We start from the raw sequence: 22,536 nt of genomic DNA, 5'->3' as shown, positions 1-22,536 counted from the left end.
AGATACAGACGCGTAAAGGCTTTTTGTGTCAGTCTTTGTTGTACTTTCATTTAAAGACCCCTTTGCATTCGTTCAAAGGCAGGGGTGAATTGGATTGTTGTGCGTGTGCTAACTTTATCTCATGCCGCACAGATAGACTACTACTGTATTTTTACCATTTTTCTTGCACCTCATATTTGGTGTCAAATGCTGATACTATGTGGGAATGCATAAAGGTAAGTTTTGATGACTTGAGTGCTAATGTGCACTTTTGTCTCAAGTTTATTCATGCTAGCACATTACCTTTTACCACACACGTCAAATAGCGATGTAATAATCTTTCTGGAAAAACTTGGCTGGAACTTTTATATTATATTCAGACTCAAAAAGATAAGATTCTGGATCCTCATTTGTCCAAAAGTAGTGGTCGGCGGCGGCTCTCAAAGTCTGCCATGATTAGTAGTAGCACAGACACGCAAAGATGTGAAATCAATGTGCGCTATTTCATGTTATCATGAAGGTAAGTACCTGTTACTGCATGGTCACAGCATGTACTGCATATAAAACGATCAAACTGAGTTTTTTTTCAGAGGGCTTTAGTTTAAATAGGTGTTCCATGACAAGCATTGTTAGCTTCCTCATGGTGTTTTGCCTCTTTAGAACACACAGAAAAGGGAAACATGTGTGATCATGTTTCACGTAAGGATTGTGTATGATGGGCAAAATAAATTTTAAAAAATGCAGTTTTCCTTTAACAGCAATTTGACACTTTAACGTAAATGTTCAGATAGTGTTTGGTTTTGTGGGCCTTTTTATTTCACAATCCTTCCAAATGTACAAAAACAGACAAAGAAAAAGAAGCAGTTAATGAAGCATTAATGACACCCCCCCCCCCCATGTGACAACCCCAATGTGACAACTAAAACAGACTGGCGAGAGACATCGACTGACTTCCAAGTGCAACTGCCAGAGGTGTGTAGTAGAGACTGGAAATCTTAAAACAAAAAATGTCAAATTTTGAAACGCTGTTCCCTCTTCACTTTAAAAAAAAAAAAAAAAGTGTTTTTGTTTTGTACAGTCAGGCCTTGCAGCAGCTCTCCTGCTTCTTCAAAAAAGGGATTCCCAGAGCAGCAGAGGACCCAATGGACTTTCAACTTGGCTTCAGAGCATTCTGTAGTTCACTAAGACAGTAGAATAGAATTTAGTTCTTTCATCTCTGTGTGCATTACCCAAACCATCTTCCTCCAGTCGTGGCAGGGATATCGTGATCCCATGTGAAGATTCTTGCTTATAGGTCAATCTTGTCAGTTTTCTTCTTCTTCTTCTTGGACTCTTCCTGCATCTCCAAGGGGTTGGTTGCCTCCCTCTTTAGGTAGGAGATGAAGTCATTCACCTCGCGACCTCCCTGGAAAGCAGAGGGACGACAATATCAGCCTCGTGAGCAGTCACGAGCGCAGCCACATGGTCTCAGCGATACTTACATCATACTTCTTTGGTTTCATCTTATGGCCGGCTGGTGAAAAGTAGATTGTTGGGAATCTGAGTGGAGGAAAGGTTGACATTGAGGTTGGACAAGCAACTGTGGTTAATAGCAAAACTGAAAAAAAAAATACTCTTAACAAATTCATAATATTTTTTATTTAGTATTAATCATTTATTTTTGATTTATTCTATTTATTTATACCAGTTTTTATTTCCCCGAGAGCACACGCCCAGGGATCAGCCAAGTTCTGGTTAATCAAATTTAGCCAACATGCAGGGGAGGCACAGTCCTGACTCACCCAGAGACTTCATAAGGTGCCGGCACATCATTGGCTGTGGCGTCCATCTTGGCAATGACCACGTTAGGATCGTTGGCAAGCTTTGAGAGTCAAAAAACACACAGAAACTTAACATTTGCACAGAAAAATACAGTATTTTTGTATATATATTTTTTTTAAAATCAACTTATTAACCAATGTAAAACATTTCACCACAAGTGTAGTTCACTTTAATTGATTGCGTTGCATTATGACCAAAAAAACAAAGTCTAAGCTTGCTGTCCATACAGAAAAATGTAATAAAAGTACAGTTCTGTAGATAAAAGAAAGCTCAGCAATCAAACTACAGTTGGGTAAGATTCGCTATGCAAGTATTGGCTCACCTTTTCTCCAAGCTCCTTGTATTTGGGCTCCAGACTCTTGCAGTGTCCGCACCAGGGAGCGTAGAACTCAATGAGCACATCTTTGCTGTCATCATTGACAATGGCGTCAAAGTTCTCTGCCACCACAACCTGAAGACGAAGTCAGGCAGGGATTGATGGTCATATCTATGCGGCGGCACTTTTACAATCAAAGTGCGTCGGTGTTCATCTCACCTTGACGGGTCCACTGTTGTCCTCTGGGATGGGCTCCGACTTGAGGTAACGCTTCAACTTGCCGTCAAAGAAGTCCTGCAGGAAACTCTCGAGAGCTTTTCCATCACGACTGTTATTTTGAGAAATAAATAGTCTTCAAAAGTGCAAAAGTGAAAATTCCTCAATCTCCTAACTTGGCCCATGCCAGGTTTGACCTTAAATATGTGAATAAACGTACGAGAACTCCTCCACCATGACATATTTGTCTCCCTTAGAGGTGCGGATGGCCACCAGGGGAAGCTCTCCATCCGTGTTGTCCATGCCAAACTCAGACAAGTCGTGGCTGAAGGAGAGCTTGCTGGCCACTGCGAAGCTGAGCTGCTTGCCCTGGTCCAGGAAGCTCTTGGCCACCTTCATCACCCTGTGAAGACACGTGAGACTCGTTAAAGCGGGTCTGCTTTGACGCCAAGAAAGATCCAGTATTTCTAGTACCTATTCCTCCAGTAGTTCGAGCCTTTGGGGTTTTTGTCATAGTCAACGTCGTAATAAGCCACAAGCAGGTCTTTCCCCCTGAACTGGTCTTTGTTGTCATCTGTCATGTGCGGGCAAATTCCAAAGCTGAGTGGCGACAGAGAGAGACAAAGTCTTCAAAATGTTCACGCATAAAGTGCTGAGGGAGGACAGGCTCTACATATCGAACAAACACGCACACGTTGTCCTGAATAAATCTCTTGACTTTGTTGCTGGTGAATTTCTCCTCGCTGAATTTGACTGTGCTGTCTTCAAACTTGTTGCTGAGTCTTGGCGGGCGGAACAGGATGACACCTCTGTCAGATAAAAAAAAACAGGTAAGTGATGGCTGTGTTGAGCTGCAGACCTTCAAGAAAAACCTCACTCACTCTTGGTCGATGCCCTGGCTCTTGAGGAGCGCCTCAGAGAATGTGTGGGCAAAGCGGTAGTTCTCCCTCAAGGTGCTGGCGGCCTTCTGGAACTCGGCGTTTGCGGCGTTCTTGTCATCAGCAAAGAACCCTGGCAAGAAAAGACAATACATCAGGAAGTGGAATATAGAGCGAGACCAAGTCACTTTTATCCTGACTAAACAAAAAGGTAAAACATAAACATGACCTGCTACTTGTACAAATTACAGAGCTGAGACGTAGGCTTTCTCCCCCATTTACTCATTTCTACTGCTTGTTATGCTGTGGATTACGAGCACAGCTTGTCCGGCAGACAAGTAAAAAAAAAAAAAAAAAAGTTCGCTAAGTTGATGGCATTTCACTGTAGTAAGTAAACTCACCGACAACACTTGCGTCTTTGTCTGCGATAAACTTCTCATATTCTGCTTCGGTCTTAATCTCCACAGAGGCGGGGCCAGCCTGCTTCTTCAGCAAACTTACTATCCCATCTACAAGAGAGATCAATAAGCTACCGTTAAGCCCAACATACTCTGAATTAAAAAAAAAACAAAAAAACACGTACCTGCAGTTCTGGGACCTTCGTAGGGACCAGAGACTTCTCCATCCCTGAAGATCTTCAGAGTGGGGTAGCCACTGACTCCGTATTTGCTGCAGGTGTTGCTGTTGGCTGTGCAGTCAACCTGGGGAGGGGTAAATGTTTATAGTCTGAGCAGCAATAAGAGTCAAAGATGAAAAGTGTGCCATCAAGTACCTTGACCAGGGAGACTACACCTTTTAGGCGTGTGGCTGCTGCCTCATACTCTGGAGCAAGACGTTTACAATGGCCGCACCTAAAAAGGACTGGTACTTTAGAAGCACAAATATACTAAAGGCAGTGTTTGCTTGGCTGGGGTTATTTTGACATCTATACAGGCATGAATGCTCAGGCTATTACTCTGCAATCATTGCATACATTTCTTATGAGGACACGACTCAGTTATGCATCAGCTGACTAATAGTGTTGTGTGACTATGTACGCGTCATTCCCTCTCCGTTTAATGTTGCAATGCATCGCTGTGTGACATATCTGATGTTTTGGTGCGTTGGTGCAGTCGCTCTAGACTGAGTCTAGTCCGTTTCAGCTGACCAAAAATGACAAGTGTGAACGCACTACTGTTTATTTATCCGCTAACCAGCCACACAATAAGTACAAAAAACAGAAAGCGCATTCTACAAGTGCTGTGTTTTTCTTTTAAGATGCTTTGTTTCACTTGAAACACATTTAAGTTTCCATACAAAAAACACCGAACACTTCTCGTCAGCCAATCAAAGCTGGACACCCAAACTTCCCCGTCCAATGGGATCGTAACAGCGAAATGGCACGCCCCCAACTTCCTCGTTTGCATTCAAGTTTCAATGAAATCCGTGCTCAACGGCGCAGTTAAATGCGTGCAAAATGACACACAATTTGACTGACGTCTTGTCATTATTTGTAAAAAATTTGCATCTTTCCTTTCCACCCTAATCGATAGGGAATGTTCATCTGTAAAGAAAATAGTGCATCTAATCGTCGTGCTAGCTAGTAGCAAGCTAACATGTACCCACTAGCTACATAACTGGAATGTAACAGTATGCGATTTTATATTAAGAGTAGAAGCTAAGAGTAAGCTGCGTAGTATTTAAGAGTTAACGACTCACCACGGCGCGAAAAACTCGACGAGGGCGAGCTCATGGTCGCCAATTTTGCTTTCGAAGTCGTCGTCCGTGTACTCGAGTACGTCGCTTGCTCGGGCAAAGCCGGCGAGCGCAGCCAGGAAGAGCAGCCTCAGCATGACACTCAGCGCTGGCGACAAGGTCCTCCGATGTAGCGGGCAAACAACGCCGTGGCGAAAACGAGTGGTGTCTAGCACTGGGTGTTTCTCGGCGGAGGTAAAGCGAAAGCCGCTGAGGATCGAAAGAAAAAAGACCGAGCAGGCGGAAGAGATGCTAGAACCGACTCCCTTTGCCGCTCCTTACCGCAGTGTGGCAGCCTGCCATTGGCCAGCCTTTAGTGTCAATCTCTGTCAGTCAGCCAATCACAGCGCAGGACACTGGCGCTCGTCTTTCGGCAGCTAATCGGTACGCAACTAAATCCAAACTCTCCTTTCGCATGCAGAAGTCATTATGCTCCACTAGAAGGCATTTAACTAGTAAACAATGTAAATGTAAAATTGGACCTTTTTAAATTATATACATGGCTATATATGGCGACAATTCGGTATAAAGCCTAATGTTTGACATCATATAAAGTAAAAATGCTTGGCAGGTGTACAGTTCACTGCTTTTTTTTAACATCAAGTGTGGAGGAAGTGGAGCCATAAACCTTCCACAAAGTGGTGCTTTATCAATGTTGTTCCCTCATAAAATGTTCTAATAAGTAAATGAACCTTTCTTTTACATTTTCCATGGAGGAACTGTGACATACCTGAAAATGTACCACTTTTTAGGACTTTCACTGTCAATTGTATTGTCCATGCTTGTTTATAGCAATCAGAGCAGGAGTGTCCAAAATGTTTCCATGATATTTCATGGATGACACACCCGCAGTGGCACTTCTAAGGAAGATTGCAGGTGAAACATGTCAAGAATTGTTTGTGTGATATCTTGTTCAAACTGCTTTTCATTGTGAACCTACTTCTCCATAATGTTTAATTTATGTAAAGAATATTCCCTGGGGGACAATAAAAATGCAGCAGCGGGCTGCAAATGGCCTCCGGGGTCGCAATGTGGACACCTCTGACTTGGTGGGTTGAAGTGTTGATTAAAGCGTTAGACATTATTGTCATGTTAGGCACATAGTGTTAGTATACAGGGTGGGCCAATAAAATGTTACCACTTTTTAATCATACGCAAGTTTTTTGAAATGAGACGTTATTAAAAAAATTGTATTTACAGATTTGTAACAGAAACATCAAATTAACATTAGATACCAAAGGTTTTCCACTTTGTCTCTTGTTTTCCCGCACAGTTCAATAATTGATGACATGCTCAATCCACGCTCCTCTTCTGTGGATTACAGCTGCAACACGCACATTGAAGTTTGTGATGACATTGCCACACATTCTGTGGGGATACCTGAAGGGGAGAGAGTACTGCAACAACCCATAGACAATTGAGGCCCTGGAGACCAACATCCATTAGGAAATTCGGAGAATCCCTCCTGACATGTGTGGCAATGTCATCACAAACTTCAATGTGCGGGTTGCAGCTGTGATCCACCGAAGAGGAGCGTGGATTGAACGTGTCATCAATTATTGAACTGTGTAGAAAACAAGAGAGAAACAAGAGAAAACAATATGTGAGGCTAAGGGCCCACCCATATCATGTCTTATAACACACTAGAATAGAGTCAAATGAAGATTTGTCCTCATTGCCAATATGTGAGGCAAAGGGCATGCTTTATAAGCCAGTGAAGTAAATAGTGTGCTATATGCTCTGCTGCGATAGAATATTCATTTTCATATTGGGGAATTGATTGTTTTGACAGTCAGCAGAGATGATATCAACTAGCAAAAAGGACAAGAATGCACTGGGTCATAGGTGTGCACACAAGTCATTCTCAGGCATTCAACGTTTCTGTAATGTACTCGAAAAGGCTTTAGAGTGCCACTTTTGCAGCCCGTTTTTACTGGTTGTTGCAATGTGTTGCCTTCAAACCTCTTAAGGGCAGTTCTGGTTAACATGTTGATTTGCAGCTTTACACACCCTTGTCACAGCCTGCAGCATTTAGGATGCATTACGCATCCTACATTACTGTCCTTCCCCGACACACGTTACTGGTGAGGATCATATTTACACTTATTTGGACAATTTTTATTTTAGGTTTGAATTAAAGCAATGAAGATGTGCTTTAATTTAAGAGCTCGGAAGAAAATATGACATTTAGTTCATTGTCAGGTACGAAGTGACATATTAGAAACTGTCTACAATCAGTGGTGTCCACAGCGAGGCACATTCTAAAAATAAAAACATCTGCAAAAAGCCATAATGTAACAGAGTTATACAAGTGAAAGTAATAACAGTAATAATACGCTTTGTCACCTATAACACAAAGCTGACATGCTGTTTTTCCTCTTTCAACATATATAACTTGTTAATCTATCAACATTGGTTGGTTTCAGCCTGTTTGCTAAATGAAAAAAATATCAGTGGCCCCCGCATTCTTTGATTTTTCAGTCGGCGGCTTGGGAAACGAGTGGCCAGCCCTGATCTACTGTACATAAGGTTTGTTAGAATTAAATTGAGAAAGAGTCCATGACTGACCTGCAAGTGAGCACGTAGCCAGCAGGGGGAGATCTATCACAGCACAAGGACGAATGAACTTTGCCTTCTACCGCCTCAACTTGCTAGAGTTAACTGTACACTTAACACGGAGGCACAAAGATTCAATGAGTTTAACGAGTTTTGATTATTAGTCTATTATTAGATATGGTCTCACATCCATTCATCAATTCATTCACTGGACACATGCATCCGGTACACAAATCTGCCTTTACAAAGATAATGTTTACTATTGTGCTTGTCGTTGGCACAAGACCATAATATTGTGACCCTCTACTGTATATAGTAATAATAACAATTGTAATAATAGAAACTTGCAGTAAAAGATCACTGCAGTTTTTTACCCACTCAGTGTGACCTTGAGAATTTTCCTCAATACATGCCTCTTTGTCGCCGTGCAAATAATCTCTTTTTTCAGCAGCACATCAAGGCTCTTTCCTCCCCCATCTGGGCCTCTCCAAAGTGGTTGCCACAGCAACGTGCTTGTTCCTCAGTCTTATATGGCGCAAGAAGGAGGAGAGACATCTGCAGCGTGATACTGATGTCACACTCGGATGCAAATCCTCCAAACACCAACACTTCACATCCTCAAAAACACTGGATGCTTTGTTGTCCACATCCAGACAATAGCACTGGACAAATGTTGTCCAGCACATAAGTGGAGACAACAAGTCCTTGTGGACACAAGAGCTCTCAGTCCGGAGCAGACCTCCGCTAGGGCTGAGCAATACAATGACTAGACGATGACTGATTTCTCCCTCCGTGTCTAATATTGCGTCGTGTCGAAGCAGCAAGCAGTTTACACTTTTAACCTTCCACAATGTTCCAGTCCTGTAGGGGGCGATAATGAACTCTAAATTGGTTGCCACCTGAAGGAGAAAAAGACGTGTCTGCTGTTTTCTGTGAAAAATCCTAATACTGTTCCTCTCCAGTCCAGGAGGAGGTGATGTTGCATATTACAAAGTGGGCCACACACTGGAAGCTTTTTGTCAACTACAGTTCAACTACAGTATGTGCTAGATCTTATGGAATTCAGTGATCCCTCGTTCATTGCAGTTGAGTGGTTGCAGACTTAACCATGATAAATGAATTTCTGCAAAGTAGGATTCCTTCTTTATAAATCAAATATTTGCGTAATTAGAGCATAGAAAACCTGTTTATGACCGTCTAAATGCGTTTTTTTTTACATTATTAGAGCCTTTAGACATTAAATGACACCCCGATAATGACCTTAACACTTGAATTTTAGACATAATAATAGAAGATAAGACATAATATAGAGTCACATTTGTTAGCATTGGGAGAACTCCTTGTTCCTTGGACAGCGATGATTTATTCATTAATATATTTTGAAAAAACGTGATAGAGTGAAGCCACGAAAATTGAAGTGTGATGTGACAAGGGAAGACTAGACCAAAAGTACACTTCAATAAGTATACTGTGTACACTGTGTACTAAATCCCTGAGTGCGCCAATTTCCACAGTGGAGTGCTGTCCTAAATCCATGACTGTCATTGTACACTTACCAGAAATGACCATCGCAATATTTGCCTGCTTCTTTTTCTCTCCTCTTTAATGGTGAATTGCAACAACTTAAGCATTATCACCAACATTCAGATCGCCGCCCCTTGAAGTATCTGCCATCTTTTTTTCCCCACTTATACAATAATCAAGATGGCAACTGTTGAGGGTGGTAAGTGTCCAGCACTGTGCACTCACCGGTAGTGCACCAAAAGAGCTGCGGTACTTGTCTTGTGGCTGTTTCTTTAAGCTGTTTGCCATCATTGCTGCAGGTTTATGAACTTATGGACAAAGGGAGGACAACATCTTGTTTCTGTTAAATAGATGCTATGTTTAATAAAAGACATTCAATGATGAGCTGCTATGATATTGCTTTTACCCCTCAACCGAGCGCCTACATTACAGTGGCGAGTAGCACAAGCACCATGTCACGACTTAACACAGGGGGAGGGGGCAGGGCTCAGAACAGGACATGCGGTGGGAAGGGGCAGAGCCAGAGTCAAACCATGAGGTTTGGGTTCAGTGGGACAAGAAGGAGCTATTTGGACACAGCAGTGGCCATCTTTGTTGACTTCTTTCTACTGTGCTGCTTGTTTCTCCAAATGATTCCATTAAAATCCCACTGGAGGGTTCTGGGACTCCAGAGTGTCAGGAGGATTGAATAAGTTGCTTTAATGGTGTGGAGGGAAGATATAGTATAGATAATAAATGAAACATTGACATAGATAATTACCATATCTATGGGCACAGGTTGGGGGGGTGTGCATGTGTGTGTGCCCAGGAGGTTGGAGTGGCAGGTGATGGTGTCAGGATCTACTTAAACTGCTTGACGGGCGGGGGCACCTTGATGTCCTGGCCTTTCTCCAGTTTCTTCTCACACTCCACCAGGTAGTTGACACCATCCACCACCGTCTGCACCAACTGAACCTGTGAAGAGGAACATCTGTGAGCTTCACCAGCAGCTAAGATGCAGTAGCCCTAAATCATCTGTCTTTCCTACCTCAGACTGTCCCAGGCGGTCCAGGTTGGAGATGTCAAAGGTTCCGCCCACAGCAGCGGTGTCCACGCCGCCTGTGCCTCTCTTCTGTAGACGCAGGTTGTCCAGAATCTTGCTGAAGCGAGGATCCTGGAGGGTTCACAACCAACATACTCTTAACTCTTCTCACTCTCTCCTCCTGAGTGAAACAGAAGCGTTACCTTGCTCAGCAGGGGCAGCTTGACATGGACCCCAGCCCGGAGCCCAGTGCCCAAGTTGGAGGGGCAGGTGAGGATGTAGCCTAGTCTCTCGTTCCACATGAACTCCCACCCTCGCTCCTGGATCAGGTGCTCCACCTGAAGGGATAAACAGAGTGTTGTGTGCACTCTGCTTGTGTCGTTGTCGGAAAGTTGGACCGAAACACTTGTCAGGTGATCAGTAACAAGTCCACACATCCAAGTTATGCTGGTGTGCGGACATTTTTTGCTTTCTCTAGTGGGAGAGTTGGACCTGGTGCACAAGAAAACTGTTTGCATGGATGTGTTGTTGTGTGTGAGTTTGTGTGCCTCCATTTCCTTGGGCAATACAAGGAAACATGATTGACACTCTATTTGAGCTTTTAGGGTGATTCAATCTATACAGCAAAGTACAGTAGCAGTTTTGTTCCCAGGCCCCTGACGAATGGCAAAAAACGCAAATAATGGACTTGCTGTATACCCTATATAATATGCCTCTCACAGTTATTAAACATATTTGAAAATAATTCATTTAATTAATAGGTGCTTTACTGGGCACTCAAGGACACCATGCACACAAGAACTAAGGAGCAATAAAAGCAATACAAAAATAGATTTCAAAAACATAAAATGCAAAAAGGTCAGCTAAAATTGCAAATGTGAGCTAAAACATGTAGCTGACGTCAAAGTGAATAAGCTGTGTTCAATACGTGTGTTTAGAGTCTTGTTCTGAAGAAGTCAATATTGCATTTACGCATTAAGAAACAACTACAGGTATACAGTGTTATAAGTACAAAAAGTAAAGTTACACAACGTGATGTCTTGTCAATGCATCTCCTTGCTGGAAAATGTTGAGTGAATTGACTTGTGAAACAGCGCCCTCTGCTGGATTCAATCTTTTCCCCCTGCAGATAGTGCTGTCAAACCACTTTCTATACAATTTACCATTTTTAAAAATGATCATTTAAAGCAGAGAATAGAAATGTGCAAATATAATGTCCTGTATTTCAGGACATTAATGCTGCGTTGCAAATGTAGATTTGCAGCACGTACAGGCAAAGCACTATATGAAAAGCAATGAGACACAGCTCTTAATCATGAATCAATGACAAGTTGGACTAGCGTCCTTAGCTGTCCCTCAATCTTCAGTCGACATTTTGGACAATTGTATGCTTCCAAATTTTGTGGAAACAAAAGACACTTTTCTGTTCCCAGTGGCCAAAGCAAGGTCCACAAAGACATGCTTGGAGGATTTGGCTGTGGAAGAACAGGTCCAGCATCAGTGACCTCTGAATCACAAATGGACACACACCAACAAGGATGGAATCCATTTGACTGCACACTTTACACTTCCTGTAGCTGTCCCAATACTTTTGTTGATCCAGTGTACACTATGTCTGCCATGAGCAGTAACAAGCGGCTGGCCTGCTACATCCCGCCTCCTCTCTGTCTATTCTTGTCTTCCAGTCTGATCTAGTCTATGTCCCACATACCTGTACAGTAGACACTAAAGAGTATACAGTGGATCCCCTCCTATTTACAGTTCAGCATTGGCTCCCCTGCATATTTGAGGATTTTTTTTCTTTACTACTTCTTTACTACGCGGCTGCCTAGATGGCACTAACTTTTGAACATGCTTCAAGCATTATATCCCGCCCTCTTCCTGCTCTGAGCATGTGAGTCACGCCAACGTAAAACCGTCATGCGTAACTCACGCGCATCAGCTATGCTTGTTGTAAGCTAATGATAGTGATTTGGCCAAGTTGAACGACTAACGTTAGCTATCATTGAATGTATAGCCTACTGTAACAACAGCATGACTGCAAACTGTTGTCTGAGACTGCTTTTGTGCACACTATATGAACGTACTGTGGACATGTACGTGTGTAGCAGACAGACATGAATGACAGCCATGAACGCAAGTCATATCCTTATCGAGGACAAATTGAAGTGCCCGACAATTTTTATTTTATTTTATTTTTATTTGAAGCCACTATTGCTAGCCGGTTGTGGTGTATCATCTCAGTTGCAAACAGTCCCAAATGCATATCAGGTATAAAAATAAGGGCTATTACTTTATTTAAAAAATAATATTCAAAAATCCCACAGTTTTTGCATATCTATGTTGTTTTGTTTCATTCTGTTTAAGCGAGCAGCGACCCTTCTCACTTCTTTCGACCATCCTTGAAGGCACCATAGTTGTGGGCATGTGCTAACTTTCTCAGACGCTGCACAGACACAGACTTACACTGTCTTTTTCCCGTTCTTCTTTCACCTCATATTTGTTCCCAAATGCTGATACTGTGAGTGAATGCATAAATGTGAGGTTTTATGATGTTATTTAGTACTAATGTGGATATTTGTTTGGTGCACAACCTCAAGTTAATTAAAGCTAGCACATATACTGCCTGTCACCCACACACCAAACAAAAACATTCTAATATTGTCTGTGGAAAACAAACTCCAGGTTCGTATTGATGGTGAGATTGTATTCATTGTGTGCTTTTAATTAGATGTTGTGCCTGTCTTAGTTTTATAGATCATACATAATAAATAAATATCATTAGATTGCTATAATGTACGAACCCCCCTGATCCGCCGGAGGATTGTGGGAACACGAGCCGGTCCATGGGCCCAAAAAGTTTTGGGGCCGCAGGCTTCGAGTGTAATTTTTAGGGGTGCTTTTTATGGGTGCGTCCATTATTTGTGTTTTTTCACCATTAGCTAGGGGTCTTGGAAGGTAAGCCCCATAAATGTATTGAAGAAAACAGTCTGACCTCTTTGAGGCCTCTGCAGAACCTCTCAAACACTCTCTTCATGTTGCCTCCCTTTTCCATGGAGATGACCCGAGTGTGATCCTCCTCATTGATCCAAATGAGGAACGTCTTCTCATTGTTGTGCCTGTATGTGAGGAAAGAGAAAGAGCCATGAATAAAGGAGCGTAATGTCTATTAAGACAGGTGGTGAGTAGATATGCAGACACTGTTTTTGCACGGCATTCTTACACGTTAATGGTTTTCAACTTCAACGCTGACTCTTTAATGGCGTACATAAATAGAGAGAGGGAGGGGTGAGGTGGTTGGTGAGGGTTTAGTGCTGGATGAGGCAATGCGTGGAGCTATTCATGGGGTATGAGCTGAAACTCAATACTGAAGGAGCTTTGTCCGCCAAAACACCTCCAACAGCAAAGATCAGCAATAAGGAAAAGGAAGACTGATGCAACTGTGCCAGGGTGGAAAATAACGACATCCACCCTCCTATTGTATGTTCTGAACAGAATGATACACAGCTACCTAATGACAAGAGCACCACTATTAGCACCTGTTTATTCTCACTTTTGGATTTGTGCTGCACAATGCTGACTAATCTGAAATAAATCTGAGCACTTACCAAATTCCACGTGCATCGGGCCAGTCACGCGCCATTCCTGCACACGTCAGCAGGGGGGAGACGGGCTTGTCAAACAAGAAGTGGTCCTGATGGGAAGACATGGTTATTGTCATATTTTCAAGTGTCCACATGAGTGCAATTACTACTGTATTTCACACAAATTATTCTGCGGCAAAATTCTTCCCCATGTATTTGATGCTCCACTACTTCCACATTTTCAACCGATTCAAACCATTCCAACATCAAAATATTCAGCTCAATCTGAACTCGATGGACACATTCCAAAAAATGTCCACATGTTCAGTCATTCTGCATTTTCTGATACAAAATGCCCATTGAAAATAAATGGACAATATTGACAAGTTCCACATTTCTCAACTGATTCAAATCATTCTATAAATTGATTTTCTAGAAATTGCGTGTGAACGCTGAAGCTGCAGTGAATTGCTGTATCCATGACTGGTTTGAATGATGAAAACATTCAGGTCAACATTCAACAATTTTTTACATCCTTAAAATTCCCCACTTTACCAACATTTTCCACGCACAAATTCCCTTTAATCTTAAGAATTGTTACTACCGCCACATTTCTCAGTCATTCCAACCAGTCCAATTTGAAAACATTCAGCTCATTCAAGATCTGCCACACTCCAAAAATTTCCGCCCTTTGAGTCCCATTTCGATTAATGTAAAGTTTCCACATTTCTCAAACTATCGAACCATTCTAGCATCAAAGTATTCAGGCTTAAAATTTTCCATATCCCAAAAACTCTCAGTTTTTACAAATACAACATTTTCCAAACACAAATTCACTTTGATTTTAAGATTTTTTTTTTACTACTTTTACATTTCTCAAACGATGCAAACCAGTCCAACATGAAAACATTCAGCTCATTCAGGTTATCTTCCACACTCCACAAATTCCCATTTTCCAGCTACAATAGTTTTTAAATCAAAGTAACTTTTCCCACATTTCACAATGCATTTCTCAAATTTTTCCCACCAACATTTCAACTTCCATGTCGTTAATCAAAATAACGGAGGAAATTACCAACGTTATAGACTGCAGAAAGTGCACAGCTGAAGTATTTATGGATTTGACAAAAACGTTCGATACAATTAATCACAATATCCTAATTAAAAAACTAGAAAAGCATGGAATGAGAGGGCTAGTTTTGAACTGGGATAAAGCTGCTTAGCAAACAGGAAGCAATATCTGAAGCTAGGGAAATATACATCTGCAAGCTTAAATATATCGTGCGGTATACCCCAGGGGTCAATACTGGGACCAAAACTGTTCACCCTTACATATAAATGGCATCTGTAAAGTCACAAAAGACCTAAAGCTAGTATTATTTGCAGACGATACAAATGCATTTTGTTCTGGAGAGCTAATTAATAAAATCACAGATGAACTGACTATACTAAAAAGATATTTGGTAATAGCAGAAAGGATAATTATGCGCAAACACAAATTGACGGTGTGGACATTGACAGGGTGAACGAAAAATTTCTGGGTGTCATAATAGGTGATAATATGAGCTGGAAATCTAACATTAAATATATTTATTTTAAACATACAACATAAAGTGGCAAGAAATACGTACATTATAGCAATCTAATTTATCTTATTTATTATGTATTGTGTAGAACTAAGACATGAATAACATCAAATTAAAAGCACAAAATGAATGCCGACCCACCATCCACCAGTTCAAGTTCCAGCCAAGTTTTTCCAGAAAGATTATTACATCGCTGTTTGACATGTGTGGTAAAAGGCAGTGCACTAACATGAATTAACTTGAGACAAATGTGCACATTAGCACTCAATAAGTCATCAAAACTTACCTTTATGCATTCCCACATAGTATCAGCATTTGACACCAAATATGAGGTGAAAGAAAAATGGTAAAAATACAGTAATAGTCTATCTGTGCGGCATGAGATAAAGTTAGCACACGCACAATGGACATGCGTCAAGTGAGACGGATGTAACAGAGAGAATCTGGCCACTTTTCAAAATAAAACATAAAAAAATGAAATAATGGAAATTATTTTTTTTTCTGTGCAGCCCGGTACCAAATGATCATTGATCACTGGATCATTGGGTTGGGGATCCCTGGAGTGAAGAACTCAAACAATGCACTAAATTAGTGATTTCAAGATTTCAACAGTACAAGCAGTAGATCTTTACAAAGTACAAGCAAGCAGAGTCCTGAACCACTGCATATGCACTACATGCTATGTCTAATCGCTCTTACACTTACTACTAACTCTTCATTTCTTTGTGAGTACATTGTCTGTAGTCACTCATCATACAACTATGTTTCTGTCAACTATGAACCTTTTCATCAGTTATTATTATATATTTATTATTATTTATTATGACTGTTATATTAATTATTTATAGTGATTATAAACCTTGACTCCCATTGTACCGCATTGTTATAGTGCCTTATCATTTTCCTATGTATTTTAAAATTGTCAAAGTGTACATTTGGAACACAGGAAGTGAACAAATGTATTGCAATTGATGTGAAACAGAGAGGGGGTAGGATTAAAGAAACTTTGCTTCTTCCTACTCCTTTTTGGACACTGCAAATTGTACTATGTGATGTATTCCAATGTAACTTGCATGTATAAATTAATTAAATAAATAATTTTAACCACTACCATTACCATTCCAGCACCAAAACATTTTTTGCACAAATATCCAGTTGTTGTTGTTATAATGCTGATGATTTTGTTCGTGCTCACATCAATGAGTTGCTGCTGCTCCCGGTCTGTCATCTGGGTCAGACTGTAGTACCTCCCTGCCAGATCGCCCTTGAGACCGGCGAGGGCGTCCACCACCACGCGCTCCACCTCCCTACGCTCCGCCCGGGTGCAGGCCGGGGGTAGGCTCAGCCCCCGGATGCTGCGGCCTGTCCTCACCCTTGACGAGAGCACGTAGCGCTCATCAAACTGGCCCGAGTGGATCTGAAACCAAGGTGAGGCGGGAACATGACTTAATCTTTCTGCATTCATCCTGTGGTCATATGACTAGAAGTGTTTTGACAGTAGATCCAGTTGGCAGAGTGAAAGTGTGACGGTACCTTGCTGGCATCCAGATCAGTGGGGTGCTTCATGGTATGGGGATCGTAGCCATTGTGCCTCTCTTTTATGACCGGATCGAGCAGGTCTGCAAACACCTGCCAGACATCAGTAATGAATACGCTGTGGCCAGCAGAGGTTCTGCTGACCAAATTCTTGGACTTTTAGACTGACTTCACCCAAGTTAACAAAACGAAAAAAGAGTGCAGCTCCTGTCAAAAGATGTGAGACTTAAGGAAATACTGCTATTTTTTTGTTTTTTTTTAACATAGGGTAGCAAAATGGCCCCAGCTATACAAGGTGTCGTGTGGTGATTGGTGGACAGAAAATGGTCACTTCCAGAATGAGAAGAAGAAAAAAACAAAGGTTGTGTTTCAATTTGCGCACTTTCATACTTACACTTAGTATTTTGAGTGCATAAGTGCGTTCCACTGGGAAGTATGGCAAAACGCAGTGCTCTGTCAGTACCCGGATGTTGCACTCAAGATGCCCCAAATGTGTGCAACCATTGATCCCAACCAACCCTCAATCCTTGCCATCTTGGCTATGTAGTCGAAGGGGAGCGACTACCATCATTTCCGATGTATATGAGGCACCAGTGTTTAAGCCTCACCCATTACATTTAGAGAGCAAAACTGATTAGTACAAATATAAGCCGCACTGGACTATAAACCGCACATGTCCATGTCATAAAATGGCACAAGTCAGTGAGGACCAGGTAGCTATGAGCTATGAAAAAACTCACAACGAGCTTGTCAACCCATTGGAAATCGCAGGAGGTCATTACTCATTATAACAGTCTGACTCACAGTGTCATCTTACAAAGAATGCTAAACTCATCACACAGCAACTTAACACTCAAAAGGTAGCTAAGAAATATACAATACAAGTACCAATACGAGTTTAAAATAAATAAACAACTACTTTAACTTCTTTCCTTAATGCATTTGGTCCCAGCAAAGCATTTCATTCAAAGCATTTCAAAGCTGATTCATTCAGCTGCCTCTGTCCACCAGAGGGAGCCAGAGGAGCCTCCGGCCTCCGGAGTCAGAGTCAGACAGTGAGTTAAACTGTTATATTGAGTAATGGCCTCCTGCGACTTCCAATGGGTTGACAAGCTCGTTGCGAGTTCACTTAAAGCTCTATAACAGCAGCAACAGTGAAGTGACAGTGCTTCTCACCTTATCACTAAGGGACAGCCCAGCCACCATACGGAAAAAACCCATTTCAGCCTCTTGTACCCGCGATCTTGTCCTTCCGGTCACTACCCAAAGCTCATGACCATAGGTGAGGGTACGAACCAAGATCGACCAGTAAATTGAGAGCTTTGCCTTCCGGCTCAGCTCTCTCTTCACCACGACGGTCCGATATAGCGACGGCATTACTACAGACGCTGCGCCATCGCGTTCCATCCTTCCCTCACTCAAGACCCTGCAAAATTTTCACTCTCGGGAACTTGCGAGCTCTGTCCTGGACTGTCCTCTGGACTCCGTGGAGGAAGTGGGGGAGAGAAGGATGTTGGCTAAGCTGACATCCATCATGGACAACACCTCTCACCCCCTACATGACACTGTGGGTTCCCTTAGCAGCTCCTTCAGCAGCAGACTGTTACACCCACGGTGTAAGAAGGAGAGGTTCCGGAGGTCCTTCATACCGACCGCTGTCAGGCTCTACAACACCTGCACCACCTGAATCATGTTGTAGTCACTATGTCACTTTACCCCCTCTGTAACTGTACTTACAGTATTACTTACATTGTATTATTTTTATCTCTATATAATTTTTTTCATTACAGTTTAATGTTTACATTACAGTACTGTCTACAACAGGGTCACTTTTACAGTACTATATTTTTATTTAATGTGAAATAAGTGCTTTTTATATCTTTTATACCTATTTTTTATCTTATCTTATTTTTGTATTCTTTACTTGTGTATCTTGTTTGCTGCTGTAAGAAGTGAATTTCCCCGCTGTGGAATTAATAAAGTACAATCCTATCCTATCCTATCCTAAATACATAGTGCACATATTTAAGTGTAAGCACGGTAGTGCACGAATTGAAACTAAGTACACGGTGAACGCAGTATACTGAAGTTTACTAACTGCATTCCATTTACGACACGGCAATAGTGTAAAACACAAGTTAATAAAGCAAACAGAGGAGTGGAGGACATCCTCTTGCTCTGTTTCTTGTACTCTCGTACTTACACTTCAGTATGTGTACTATGTGTACTATGTAAGTAATTGCTGAAGGCGCAAATTGTTCCAAATCCATCAGTCGTTGCACATTTATCGGAAATAACAATTACAATATTTAGCAGCTTCTTCTTCTTCTCTCCTTTTAAATCATGAATTGCAGTATTATTCTTGGATCACTGGATAAAATATCTGCCAGTTTTTTTCCCCTACTTCTCGATTGTACAATTATTAAACATAAATTTGTCATAGTTTTTTTTTAATTTGCTTTATTTTTTTGTTGTTGCATAAAACACATATGTCTCGCATTGTTGTTCATTATTTAGACCATTTTGAGTGCAGCGTCCAGGTACTGAGAGTGCACTGCAATTTGCTGTACTTCTAAATGTGAACACACTTATGCACTGAAAAGACTAAGTGTAAGAACGCAAGGGTCCCAACTGATCCCAAAAGAGGCATATTGCTGTGTCAAATGTGTCATCAAAAAATCATGTTGAGTGATACTGTTCCACTCCAAGCCTATAGGTGGTAGTAATGCACACAACATTGGCTGCTTAGTGACACACCGCAGCGCCATCTGCTGGATTTGGCCCCAATTCAAGAAGATTGTAATGTTAAAAAGTGAAATTAAATCCCTGGATCTGTACCTTTATCCAGATCGGCACCATTTTTGTTTAGGTTTTACATGCCAGCCTTCAACAAACCGCAACCCCAACATAACCTGGTGCGAGTCGCACTTGGCAGAGGTAATAACATCAGACCTCGTAGGACTCCTCGTCTCCCGCCACCATGCCGACCGTCTTGATGAATGGGTGCCCGGGGTTGTCCACCCCCGTCTGGATGGCCTGGTCCAGGGTGTATCCACTGGGAGTGGCCTTATCGCACAGCTTGGCATAAATGGCGGGCGTCAGGTGGCTGGCCATGCAGTTGTTGTGTTTGCGCAGGTCAGGGTACTCGGCGCTGAGCAAACAAACGAAAAGGAAGCAGATAACGCTTTGCCGCATTGATCTTTGGCAATGTTCTGTTGGTGAGCTGTGGGGCTGTTAGTGGTAAAATGTCACTTTCTGCATCATCTCATACGCATTGTACATATGTCTAAAAAAACACGACTGCTAATAAAGGCCAGACACTCTCTGCAGTTCAGTAAATAGGTGGCTAATAATGAGGCTTGATAAAATGAAATAGTGTAGCAGCTTTGAAAGAGAGGCTGATGGATCTCTGCTGCCTCTCCACTGTTAGGATAAGGTGAGCCAATGCGTCCATCCATTTTATATCCAGCTTATCCAGAAGGGACAGAAGGAGGCTGAGACTATCCAGTTATTAGGGACAGAGGCAGCTGCCGCTAAGCATTTGCATTTAATATTATTATTGCCATTTCTGAAGGTACGGTTTGCTGTTTATTGAGGGTAGTGCCCAAGGACTTCACCTGCTACCCTCCTTGCCAAGGCTTATCGAAAAGCAAGATTAAAGATTACGCTGACATAAAACCAGCTCTATCTGTTCAAAGGCTAATTTAAGATATATGACTCTTTTGTGTCCAACATTTCTCTGAAGTGAGGGGACATTCAAAACTGTTTGGTCTTCACAAAGTAGGCGGCCTTGGCTCTTGTTGCGACATAAGAATGATCCAAAACACACAAATGAAGAGCAGAGTAAAGAGTCTGCTTTAGTTACTACCTTTGGAGTTAGTGGTGTGTAATGACAAACGCAATGGGAGTGTGTGCTTCTGTGTGTGTGTGTGTTACTTATATCTGGCTGAGAGATAATGTTTGCCTAATCTCTTCATACGTGCAGCTTTGTAATGCATGCAGGCGTGCCTCGAGGCACGTATGCACAAATCAAGACACTCTCATGCTACTTATACATATAAACTACACATAAAAACATACATCTATAATCAATAACTGCAATACATGAACAGAGAGAAACACGATATTAACTAGAAAGAAAACCTTCACTTTTGTGTCCTATTAGACAGAAAACATATCAGCACCTTTTACTTCTGTGTGCTTATGTCCTCCAAGGAGGACAAACAAAATTCTATCACAGCTTTAATTTAATTAAAATAACTAATATAGAGAAAAGGAATGATTTAAAGTGAAAATTAATCAACAGTAGTAGGAAAATGTTAATCTTTTAGGGACAAACAAATGCTATAGCTAAGCTAGGTTATATTCAGCCTCATTAGCGCCCTTTTCATGCAAACTTACACGTGAGCAGACTTCTTATGACACTATGCGGTCTTGATTTTTTCAAAACAAGCGTTGTAAAACAACAAAGATTTGTTCAAATGTATGCACAGGGGATGCCATGTACGGTTTTATAGGAGTTACCTGGCGGGGTACAGCTTGCGCCCCGGGGCTCCGGCGCTGACGTGCTGCCGGTGCAGTAGTAAACCGGCCGTTAGCGAGCCTCCGACCACCGACAAAATCCCGATGTTGCGTTTAGAGGAGAGGATTTTCGAGAAGCTACTGGCCATGTTGAAAAAATGTCTCGAAGTGCTCTTTAAAAAACGAAGGAGGTGAGAGAGCGGCAGGTGGATGAGCTAAATGGTGCTGATGAGAAACCTCGAACGGAACGACAGCGACGTCAAGTCACTGAGGAAGCACACGGCGTCAACGGATGTTGTGCTTCAAAATAAGAACACATGCTAGATAATAAAAAAAAATCTGGCAAAACACCATGACAAAGATGACATCAGTTGCCTTTTTCTAAATATATAATGCTACTAATATATAATAACACTACCATATAATACTACTTACATATAATCTCTTTTAAGTAGCTTAAAACGGGGTTTTATTGTCGTACGTTCTCAATAAAGGAAGTGTTTTTCTGAGCATGGGTTGCTTGACAATGGAAGTACGTGGTGTGAATTGTGAAGGGCATCAGCGGTGACGGTTACACAATTGTACGCTTCAACGTCACGACTACGACTAGGATTCACTCAGCAACGTAAAAAAAACATTATTATAAAAAGACAAGTTACATTCCTCTGCATTTACACAAAGCACAAGCTAGTATAGGAAATTAGTTTGTTACAACTTCCTTATCGCAATGCAGCAAGGCTGATTTGATTTATGGACACAGTCCAATGAGAGTCCAGGTTAAAAAAATAATTAAGACCTTAAAGTAACTGTCATTCGTTCTAATGCAGTGACAATCACCAATTTTTCTTCTACTACTTTGCAAATTGTGTCTTTAAAACAAAGATACGGAGTTTTAAAAATACGCATCATATTTGTGTACTCTAGATTAGAATATTATTTAAAATGTGTCCGATCAGAGCTTCCATACTTAACATGATTTATGCTAATGGTTAAATCAGGGGATTCATATATTATCCAATTATAATCGACCACTATTTTTGTATTAGATTAATTGTTTTTTATTTAAATATGTAAATATCCTCTGATTTCAGCTCCTCAAATGTGAATATATTTGATCATTTTCTTCATCATCCATGAAAGCAAACCTATTATCTTTGTGTTTTAGGCAAACAAGATAGTCGCACACACCAGCTTTGACTTTGGAAAATAGCGATCAACATTTTTGCCTCTTTTTGATATGCTGAGGACCAAACAACTAGCTGTG

General features: G+C 41.5%; 2 protein-coding genes across 2 annotated transcripts; both read right to left on the bottom strand.

Moving 5' to 3' along the window:
- Positions 1-954: 954 nt before the first annotated feature.
- On the bottom strand, positions 955-5,223 carry pdia3 (protein disulfide isomerase family A, member 3). The gene is made up of 13 exons (XM_054777307.1): positions 4,909-5,223; positions 3,983-4,061; positions 3,794-3,911; positions 3,612-3,719; positions 3,214-3,343; positions 3,025-3,141; positions 2,807-2,932; positions 2,553-2,735; positions 2,336-2,444; positions 2,123-2,251; positions 1,761-1,840; positions 1,461-1,518; positions 955-1,384 (listed from the first exon to the last, which is right to left on the bottom strand). Exons 1-13 carry the CDS (start codon positions 5,040-5,042, stop codon positions 1,268-1,270), a joined length of 1,488 nt encoding a protein of 495 aa, XP_054633282.1. The 5' UTR covers positions 5,043-5,223; the 3' UTR covers positions 955-1,267.
- A 3,927-nt stretch (positions 5,224-9,150) lies between these two features.
- LOC129181765 (creatine kinase U-type, mitochondrial-like) lies at positions 9,151-21,534 on the bottom strand. The gene is made up of 9 exons (XM_054777361.1): positions 21,276-21,534; positions 19,704-19,902; positions 16,749-16,844; positions 16,411-16,632; positions 13,654-13,739; positions 13,041-13,164; positions 10,249-10,383; positions 10,052-10,177; positions 9,151-9,978 (listed from the first exon to the last, which is right to left on the bottom strand). The coding sequence occupies exons 1-9, from the start codon at positions 21,419-21,421 to the stop codon at positions 9,865-9,867; spliced, it is 1,248 nt and encodes a 415-aa protein (XP_054633336.1). The 5' UTR covers positions 21,422-21,534; the 3' UTR covers positions 9,151-9,864.
- Positions 21,535-22,536: the final 1,002 nt, after the last annotated feature.

Source organism: Dunckerocampus dactyliophorus, chromosome 5 (assembly GCF_027744805.1).
Source record: "Dunckerocampus dactyliophorus isolate RoL2022-P2 chromosome 5, RoL_Ddac_1.1, whole genome shotgun sequence".
NCBI classification, from domain to species: Eukaryota; Metazoa; Chordata; class Actinopteri; order Syngnathiformes; family Syngnathidae; genus Dunckerocampus; species Dunckerocampus dactyliophorus.
The sequence above is the reverse complement of the archived record's forward strand: the minus strand, read 5'-3'. Positions and strand labels throughout refer to the sequence as shown.